We start from the raw sequence: 10,217 nt of genomic DNA, 5'->3' as shown, positions 1-10,217 counted from the left end.
GTAGGTACATTGTTATTAATTTAATTAGGGTACTACATCCTTCCTTCTGGACCTTCCAGCTCCTCTGGGAGGAATGAGGCCGCAGGATCCAGGGAGCCACTGTGGCTGTGAGGGAGGGATCTGGCCCAGGCAGCCTGCCACCTGCCCACCCAAGGCTGAGAGGGAGGAAGCCAGGCAGCCACCTGTGGTTAGGGGTGATCAGGAAGGCAGGCAGAGTGGTTAGGGGTGATCAGGCAGGCAGGCAGGTGAGCAGTTAGGAGCCAGAGTTCCCGGATTGCGAGAGGGATATCTGACTGCCAGTTTAGGCGGGAATGGTCCATCGGGTCTAAACCGGCAGACGGATATCCCCCGAAGGTTCCCCGAATGTGAGAGGGCACAGGCCAGGCTGACTGCTCCCCACCCCCCACCCGTGCATGAATTTCGTGCAGTGGGCCCTCAAGTATAAGATATAAAGAGAGATGTCCCTGATCTCAACACCAGAAATGTGCACCAGCACTACCCTCAGGTTGCACCGATGACCTCCTGCAGGCTCACAGAACGGGGTGGAGCAGTTGCCTATTGCTGCACGATCCACATTCTCTCACTCTGAGTCTACCCAGAAGCTACAGGCTGGACAGTGATCAGTTCTGGGTCTTCCACACACTGAGGACAAATTGGACGGGACACCCATATGTGTGACACGCTACGCACTCTAAATGTTGGTCCACAAAGTGGTGCGGTGGCCACATCTGGTCCCCATTCCTTCGCAGGAGGGCTCTGGCTCTATGGCACCGTGACGGTGGGGGTGTGGTGTATACAGAGACAGGCACTATGAGGCCTGCGAAGATGATAACGTTCACTCTCTGTCAGTATATAGAGACCATCAGCAGACGTGAGCCTAAATCCATGACCATCATAGGCTGTGCCTCCTCAGTAGGTGGAAAATATGGGTTTGGCACCCCAAAGAATTGGGCGGTAAAACCGGTTGAGCTGGGGAGAAGAGCAGTGACCGGTGAGGGCAGGTGTCTGAAATGAGTGCCCTGGGTTGCAGGTTCTGTCATCCCTGGAAGAGTTGGGTTTGAAGTTGCAGGTGAAGAGAAATGGTTATGGTGGAGGGTTTGCGGTGTGTGGCCAAGTGTGGGAGCAGGGAAGGGACGAGGGTTGTGTGTTGGTGCCTGTGGGTGGAGACCCTGCCCAGCACCCCCTGTCCTGATAGCACCTCTTGTTCCTGCCTCCCCACAGGTGGGCTGGTGGAGGGAAGGAGGGGTCCTGGGGTGGGAAAGTGTGTTGGGAGAGTGTGGGGTGTGGGTGGTTTTGTGGGTGTCATCAGTCAGGCTCGGTATTAAGGAGACATCTCCCTTCCCCTCTCCTTCCTCTCCTTGGCTGCTGGTGGGCAGGGCGGGGGTAGGAAGTGGACTGAGCGTGGGTGTCCGTGAGTCCAGAGAGGCTGCTCTGCGTTGGAGTTGCGGGAGGAGTGGCAGGGCGCGGCGGGGCAGCAGCCTGAACGCAGGGGAAGGAGGAAGGGGGGTGGGCGGGGCCAGGCCGCGCAGCTCTGATTGGCGGGAGGAAAAGTGTCGCGGGCCGCCGGTAGGTGGCGGGAAGGACAAGACCCAGACGTCGGCTGGCTTTCCACCTGCGCTCATTCCCTGTCGGCACTTTTTCGCGGGCGCCTCCTGTCCCCCTCTGCTTGTCAGGAAAGCGACCACCCCGGAAAAGGGCGGGGGTCGAACGGCCTCGGCCTGGGACACCCTTCCCGGCCTCAGCGCTCACGCCGCCGCCGCCCGCAAGCCCGGAGCCGCCTGCCGCCGGCCGACCCACGCCGCACGGCCTCCCTTCCCCCACCCGGCCGCCCGCCTGTCCGGAGCTGAGCGCACCGACCGCTGCTGCTCGCCATGGCGAGGACCCCGGGCTCCGAGTTCAGCCTCCTCCTCCCGCTGCTCGCGGTGCTGTCTGCCTGTGTGTGGGCAGCGCCCAGCGCCTGTGGGCGCGGAGGTGAGTCCCCAGCAATCTCAGCGGGGGCGCGGGGAGCGGGCGGGGAGGGCGCGGATGGGGGGGCGCGGGGAGCGGGCGGGGAGGGCGCGGATGGGGGGGCACGGGGAGCGGGCGGGGGGGCACGGGGAGCGGGCGGGGGGCACGGGGAGCGGGCGGGGAGGGAGCGGGCGGGGAGGGCGCGGGGGGCACGGGGAGCGGGCGGGGAGGGCGCGGGGGGCGCGGGGAGCGGGCGGGGAGGGCGCGGGGGGCTCGGGGAGCGGGCGGGGAGGGAGGAAGCCGAGGCTTTAACCTCGCGGGCCGGGCCCATGGCAGGTCCAGAACCTTCCCTCCGCAGTGCCCTCCCCGGGCTCACTCCCACCTCGGCGTCCGGGCAGCGGGTTGCCTTGCCGGCCGGGCGGGGACCCACAGGGAGGCCGCGGGAAGGGGCTGCGGGGCGGCTCCGGGAGCCGAGGAGGAAGGCGGCCTGCGGGTCCCAGTCCGCTCTCCCGCGCTCCAGTCCTGCTTCTGGGGAACCGGGACCCTGGCCCAGGACCCCGGCGTTTCTCAGAGTCGGGACCCACAGACAGGAGCCCACCCTTCTCCGGGCACTTTGACCCAAGCCCTGCTTCTCCCCACCCTGTCCGCCTCTGAACTTCCCGCGCTCTGCCCGCGGTTCCAGAAGGGATTGTGACGTCACAGCGCGGCTGACGTCACCGGCCTCTTCTCTGGAGCCCTGCTCTGCAGGTTCTACCTCCCGCCCCTCTGCAGCAGCCAGCCTGTCCCACTCCTGTTCCCTGGGAGCCACTGCTTCCCTCACCAGCCCACCCAGGTTCATTACCCAATTCTCAGGGGTCCCCAAACCAGTGCTCCCAATACCTTTTTATCTGTGATGTGAGCCTAATCACTTCCTCCGCTAAGTGGCGCTTTATCCCTGTTGCCTGAGGACACACCAGCCAGAGCCTCAGCTCCTGGAGCAGGAGGGACAGCAGCGCATTTTCCCAAAGCATGACCCTGGGATGCTCCTAACACAGAGCACCTCTACCTGTGATTTATTATGTTGACATTGTCCATCCCCATTATACTGGAAGCCATTTTGGGGACTATAGACTCCAACCACATTCCTGACCTTCAGCTAAAGTCATCAGTGAGCTTTTGGAGAATTCTGGTTTTCTTCTCATCCATGCTTTCCTCACCAGCTCGATAAACAAGAGTTTAGCTTTAGGCTTTCCCAGGGAGCAGGTTGATTGGACACTTTTCTGCCTTTTCATATGATCTCCCCCTGACATATTCATTCTGTGAGCCAGCTGGTCCCTTCCTCCCCTATGTGCCTCAGAAGTTCTGGCTTTTCTGTTCCCCGCATTGTAGCCCTGCCTTCTCCCAAGCTTGCAAGATCTATCCTAGCAGCAGGTTAGCCCTACCTCCCTGGGCCATGCAAAATCCCATGACCCATAATTGTAAACTCTCAGTCTCCAACCTTGGGATCTATCCACATCCCCCACCTGCCACCCAGCTTCCCCAGCAGCAGCCCCTCCATGCTCTCCGTGTCCCTGCAGGGTACTGGGCTGGTTTCTGACAATCCTCGGGCATCGAGAGCTATCCTCCCAGCCACCTGGCATGTCCCTGCATTGGTTACGGGCTGATGATGAGTATTGGCCTGGTGGCCGCGGGGAGGACGTATCTGGAGATGTGTGGTTTCCTGGCAGGCAGAGGCCTCCTGGCCCTCCTCAAGCAAGGGAGGGGCCCCAGCTTCCCCTGGTGAAGGGGGGCACTGGGCAGGGTCAGGCCTTGCTCTGCCAGCCCAGCCATCATGGGGATTGTCTTGCTGTCACAGAGATGGGGGCGTGGTGTTTTGGGTCTTTTTCTTCCAACCCCAGTCTCAGCAGCATTTTTCCTTCACAGATTCTCACTCTCCTCACTATGATTTCAACATTTCTTATCATGAACATCCATGGTGCAAGGTCCAAGGAAAGATGGATGAAGAGAAGTATCTTTCATATGACTGTGGCAGCAATAAGGACATATCCATGAATCTCCTGAGAGAGGCGGGAAAGGCCATGGATTCCTGTAAACATGAGTTAGGTACCCTGAGAGACATTGGAAAGGAATTAAAAACATTACTGCCTGACATTAAACAGGAGAAATACGCAGATGGAGGTAAGTTTGAAAAACCAAGGTCAGAAGTGAGCAGATTGTGGAGCTAGCTGTATGGATTGTATTCATTTAAAGAGAAAACTGGATGTTGGGCCTTCCCACGTAGCCCAGCAGGAAGGTGAGGGGGAGCAGGGCAGGGTTAGAAGTGTTCAGCAGAGGTGGACACCGGGTGGGGCACAGCATTTGTCAGGACCAGAGGCTGATGTCTTTCCCTTGGGGACTGCGGGGCAGCTCCTTTCACCCTGCAGGTCAGGATGACGTGCCAGGGCAAAGCCGATGAAGGCACCTGTGGATTCTTGGAGTTTTTCTTGGATGGACAGAGGTTCCTTACCTTTGACAATAAGACAGCAGAATATAGAGCGGATAATTCCGTAGGTGAACGGCTGAAAAAGAAGTGGGAGAATAATGAGGATTTGACCAAGTTCTTCAAAATGACCCTAAGTGGAGACTGTAACTTATTGCATCAGTGCTGGGTGCACCGGAAGAAAGAGCCGGAGACAGGTAACAGGGCAGACAGGGATGGTGCTGTTCTCTTGAGATAAGCTAGATCTACGCTTGTGTGAATGTGGTGTGTGAGTGTGTGCATATGTGTGTCTCAGCGTGTAAGCGTGTGTGTGAATGGATGTGAGTTTGTTTGAAAAGTGACTAATTTGCAGTGAGTTCTTTCTTGGGAGAGTAATGGCCATGGGTGTGTTCTACCATCTCTCCTTTCCCTTCTCATCTCCTCAGGAGTCTGTTTTCAGACCTGTTCTTTACTGTTCCCGCTTCTGGGCATCACTTTTCTTCTTCATCTCACCTGGCCTATTTCTGGAAATCCTTCAATACCGCTTCAAATCAGCTCCTGGGAGGACTTCTCTCCCACCTTCCTCGTGAATGTCCTCCTCTTCGGTCACAGCAGGAGTGACTGGGTACATTGTAACCCTTGCTTCCCTCATTAGCTTTGTAGACCCAAGGGGGCAGGGCCTATCTCCTGTTGTTGCTCCCACCCCAGGATCTGTCACTATTGCTGTCACACGTAGAGGGTAGAAACTGTCTGCATAACAGGATTACCTGGGACTGCAGGGGCTGAGGAGGCTTCTTCTCAGAATTGGGTTCTGCACAGATGTCACTCTTGTGTTTCATTGCAGCTGCATCACCCACTGCCTCAGCCACAGTCCCGTCCAAGGCCACCACCAACACACCCATTGCCTGGAGCTACCCTGTGACAACCATATTTGGCAACCTAGGTGGGTCCTTGCAATTACAGTTACTAAGGGCAGATTGAGTGGGGAGTGAGGGGCAGATGGCCTGCAATGAGGTTATGGAAAGGTGAATTCCCAGCCTGACCACTGCGACCTCAATGAAACTTCTCCTCCTGGAAATTAGCCCAAGAGACTAACACGTATTATCACTTCATAGCCATTACTTGGACAAGCTCAGCCCTGAGTTGGGCATCTCCTCACTGTTAATGCCGGTGGGACAGGGAAGGGCCCAGACCAAGCTTAAGGCCTGTGGATGCTGAAGGGGTTTAGCGAATTCAGTTCTGACTCAGATTCTCTGTTTGGAAAGGGTGTTTGGGGCCTGTGTGGGTGGTGTGGGGACAGAGGCACACAGGACATGGGCAGTACTCACTTTCAGGTGAGAGCAGCATGCTGGCTGCATGTGATGTGTCCAGGGGAAGGGAGTATCCAGGGGGCTGAGAGGAGAGGGGCCTGGATAATCCCAGGAAGGGGTGGAAGGCCTTGCAAACCCAACTCAAAAGGCTGGAGTTCACATCGGCCTTCTCAGAAAGTGGCTTCTAAAGAGCCAGAAAGGAGGGAGGCAAACAGTAAGGACTGTGTAGGGAGACAAGAGTAAGGTTATAAGGAGGCCAGTTCTCAGTGAATCCTTGGGATTCCTGGCTGAGCCCTGGTGCAGTCACCTGGCATCCAGCCTCCTCCTCATGTCATGACCTCAACTGGAGACTGTGTGAACTGGCTTCAACAAGTTTCAGGAACCCAGGGTGAAGTTCTGGACAGAAAAGGTAACTGTGCAGAGAGGAAATTATATTGACACTGTCTGTGTGTTGTGTGGGGTTTAAGAAAGTTGTCCATCCACAGTGTTTGTTTTTTTTTATTGAGAATAATGCTCATAAATATGTTCTGCGATCTCTCCTTTAGTTCCTCACTTCCTCACGTCTCTTTCTTGCTGTGAATAACCTTGGACCACTCACTGAGGGTTTCTTGCTGACCCCAAATATGAGGGCATCATTCTGTTCCAGACCTTTTCCTTTCACTGTTCCCTCTTTGTAGCATCACTGTTCTTCTTCACCTCACCTGGTCTATTTCTGGAAATCCTTCAGTACCACCTCAAATCAACTCTAGAGGCGTTCTGCATCATCTTCCTCACGTGTCACCTCCTGTCCTGTCACATGAGTGACTGGGTATATTAAACCCTTGCTTCCCCCATTAGCTCTATGAGTCCCTTTGAGACAGGGCCCATCTCCATTCTTTGTTCCAACCCCAGGATCTGTCACAGTGGCTGCCTCACTGAATTGGTAGAAACTGTCTGCAACATAGGATTACCTGGGACACCAGGAGCTGAGGAGGTGTCTCTCAGAACTGAGTACTGCATTGGCTGTCACTCTTGTGTTTTCATTGCAGCTGCACCAATCACAGTCCCAGCCCCAGCCACAAGCACACCTACCATAGCCTCAGCTGCACCAACCACAGTCCCAGCCCCAGCCACAACCACACCTCCCATAGCCTCAGCTGCACCAACCAAGAACACAGACCAGTTGGAGACCTGGGCCATCATTCTCATTGTATTTATGATTTTCATCATCTGATCATCGTTTGCATCATCCGTTACATTTACAGAAAAAGGTAAAGAGGGCAGAATTGAGTGGGAAATGAGGGGCAGATGGCCTGGAATGTGGACAGGGAAAGGTGAATTCCCAGCCTGTCCCTGCCCCCTCACAGAACCTTCTCTTTGTGAAAATTAGACTAGGGAGCTAACATGTAATATGGCTTGATAGCAATAACTTGGACAAGCTCAGCTCTGAGTTCTGCTATCTTCTGTCAAAGCAGTGGGAAAAGGAGGGTCCCATACCAAGGCTTAACCCCTGTAGATGCTAAAGAGGTTTAGTGATTTCAGTCCTCACTCACATTCTCTGTTTGGGAGAGTGTGTTTGGGGCCAGTGTGGGTGGTGTGGGAACAGCAGGCACACAGGGCATGGGCAGTACTCCCATTCAGGTGAGAGCAGCATGGTGGCTCCATGTGATATATCCAGGGGAAGGGAGTATCCAGGGGGCTAAGAGGAGAGGAGCCCAGGTGTAATGCCAGGAAGGGGTGGAAGGCCTTGTAGTCCCAATTCAAAATGCTGGAATTCACATCTACCTTCCCAGAAAGAGGCTTTGGAGACATCAGGTAAGACAGATGGCCAACAGTGCAGGACAAGTTAGATGGAAGCCATTTTTTCCTGGAACCCCCTGGGAATCCTGGGTGAGCTCTGATTCAATCACCTGGCAGCCAGCTTCCCCCACACTCCAAATCCTGAGCCACTGAGCGTCCCCTGCCTTGAACAGAGGTGACTCCAGGGATAGGTGAGCTGCTGGTGGAGTTGGATGTTCACAGGTGACTGGAGCAGGAATCCATGGGGCAGGGCAGGGACTCTCACTCTCAGAGCAGTGAGCTGTTACCAGGGTGAGGAGAGCAGGGCAAAGATGGATCTTTGTGCAACCGTCCCCAGAGGTAGAGGAACCAGGATGCAGGCCTCTCTCTTTGGACAAGGCTCCTCTGGGATTTTTTAGAATCAAAACGTCAGTAGAAGGAGCATAACAGTTCATTTGCTCCTTGAGTCCTGAGCCCCACCTGTCTTTAGATCTGACTTGCTTTGTGGTAAAGGTGTTAGGATATGGGTACAAGCTGTAGGACCCAGGGTGGTGGTGAGAACTAATGGGAAATATATAACTCTCAGTGAAGGTGGGGCTCTGAGAAGGAAGGGTTTGGGGTAGGTAGCTCCAGGGGAACTGGCCCAGGATTTTCTCAGCCCCTGGGACAAACATGTGCTTCTTTTCAGATGGCAGAAGATGCTGCTCAAAAGCTCCTGGGAGTGTGGTCTAGTTCAACACTCATCCCTGCTGGTTGGCTGCCTTTCCACCTCCAGCTGTTCACCTGTTGGCTTCCGGGAGCTGCAGTCCTTACAGCAAATGCAGAGACTTGCAGAAGGTCGTGAGGATACAGCAGATGCCATGTTCATGTCCTTTATTCCATGAGAAGTTTGGCAACTCTGCACATTTTTCAACATTTGGTTCCATTTTCTCTTGGTGCCAATTGTTATAATTCTTGCATTTACTTCTCCAACTGCTTGAAAAAGAAATCTAACCAGAGACAATATTTCCCAGTCTCTCCTTTGGTTGTGGAAAATGAGATAGATCTCTGCATCAGGATCTTGTTGTAGCAAATGAACAAGATGCCCTGTGAGACTTCAGAGCCTCAGCATTTCTTTCTATGTCCTTGTCGAACCTCACCACCTTTTATTTGTATTTTATTTATTATTTGATTAATTAATTTCAAAAGCCTCACCCACAGATATTTTTCCATTGATTTTAGAGAGAGTGGAAGGGAGGTAGGAAGAGGAGAGACAGAGAGAGAGAGAAACATGATATGAGACACATCAGTTGGTTGCCTCCTGCATGTAGCCCTATGGGGGCCAGAGGACCTGCAAAGGGAGGTATGTGCCCTTGACCTACTTTTGAGCTGATGCTCTAAACATTGAGTCAAATCAGCCAGGGCCTCACCATCTTTTAAAGGGGAAAATAATATTTAAGGGTGGGGGGGGGGCAATGGTAAGATATGTCCACATATAATACCTTAATAAAAAAATAATTCCTTCTAAAAAAAAAATAAAAAAGAAAATAATGTTTATGATGGTTACCTTTAGAAAGTTTTAAACTATGTAAAGTTTTAAACTATGTAATGCTATTTAAATTTATATATCTCTATAAAATAATACTATAAAAATACAATTACTTAGGAATTTTGTTTCATAACACACAGTATTTCAGGTGATTATTGTTTGTCCAAATCATGCATTAAATAAAACCAGGGATTCTAATAAATTATTATGGAAACAGAATTTACCATCTTAGTCATGCCATGGAATAAAAAAATCATATGGATCCTAAGGTATGAGGATTTTTCTGATATTAGCGCACACTCCACCCACACAGTAACTTTCCTATGATTCTGTCTCTGCAGACTCACCTCCTTCAGTGGCTGAAACATCTCTATTTTTTTTTCATCTCTATTTTTAAAAAATATATTTTACTCATTTTTACAGAGAGGAAGGGAGATAGAGAGTTAGAAACATTGATGAGAGGGAAACATTGATCAGCTTCTTCCCACTGGGGGTTGAGCCCACAACCAAGGTACATGCCCTTTGCCAGAAGCCAATTCTAGCATGTCAGCAGGGCTGAATCATCTGGGATGGCTAAAAAGCATCTCCCCCAAACCTGAATAGGTCATTTCCCCAAACCTGAATAGGATAATCCTTTGTTGCCAGACAGCTCAGGGCATTTTATTGCCTCCTTTTGGCCAAACACCTGAACAGCTGTAGGCTATTCCTCAAACTGAGAATGCTTCTGTAAAACTACCCTTTGGAACCTTACCATTTGAAGTGTATGTCTCCACCATGCCTTAGGACAAATTGTGTTAATAAATAGCATGGGGTTTCTTAGACAAGGGGTAGTCTTCAGCTCCTTTTAGCTGAAGCTCCTCTGACCCGCCATGCCTTTCAAAATTATCTTTCGTCTTTGGACTCCTTCTGAATCTATGCATCAGCTCCTTTCTCCAGATTCCTGAACCCTTTGTACGGCTGGGACAAGAACCCCGGCAGCCCTTGACCAGAATTGAACCCAGGACCCTTCAGTCCACAGGCTGATGCTCTATCCACTGAGCCAAACTGGTTAGAGTGGAAACATCTCTACTTCTCAAAGCTTTTTAATCCCCTCATAACAGAATCAGCATCCAGGATATATAAAGAACTACTAATAAATTAGATCCCATCAAATTGTTCAAAGATGTAGGAGAAAGTTGTGAGGAGCCCAAGGAAAGTAAAAAATATATATATAATCCGGCTATTTTATTGGATGTGC

At 52.4% G+C, this 10,217-nt stretch overlaps 1 protein-coding gene across 2 annotated transcripts in view; it reads left to right on the top strand.

Moving 5' to 3' along the window:
- The first annotated feature begins 1,583 nt into the window (after positions 1-1,583).
- Positions 1,584-10,217, top strand: part of LOC307105176 (UL16-binding protein 3-like) — a 66,176-nt gene continuing 57,542 nt past the window's right edge. The window contains exons 1-6 of one of the 2 annotated variants that reach the window (XM_079780709.1): positions 1,584-1,971; positions 3,850-4,104; positions 4,333-4,602; positions 5,229-5,327; positions 6,723-6,944; positions 8,141-9,236. In XM_079780709.1, coding sequence (XP_079636835.1) covers positions 1,872-1,971; positions 3,850-4,104; positions 4,333-4,602; positions 5,229-5,327; positions 6,723-6,907 — 909 coding nt within the window. In that variant the 5' untranslated portion in view covers positions 1,584-1,871 and the 3' untranslated portion in view covers positions 6,908-6,944; positions 8,141-9,236. Of the gene's footprint in view, positions 1,972-3,849; positions 4,105-4,332; positions 4,603-5,228; positions 5,328-6,722; positions 6,945-8,140; positions 9,237-10,217 lie in introns of those variants that run through there. The other variant, XM_079780708.1, reaches the window with a different exon arrangement.

This window comes from Cnephaeus nilssonii, assembly GCF_951640355.1.
Source record: "Cnephaeus nilssonii genome assembly, chromosome: 9".
Taxonomy (NCBI): domain Eukaryota; kingdom Metazoa; phylum Chordata; class Mammalia; order Chiroptera; family Vespertilionidae; genus Cnephaeus; species Cnephaeus nilssonii.
The sequence above is the reverse complement of the archived record's forward strand: the minus strand, read 5'-3'. Positions and strand labels throughout refer to the sequence as shown.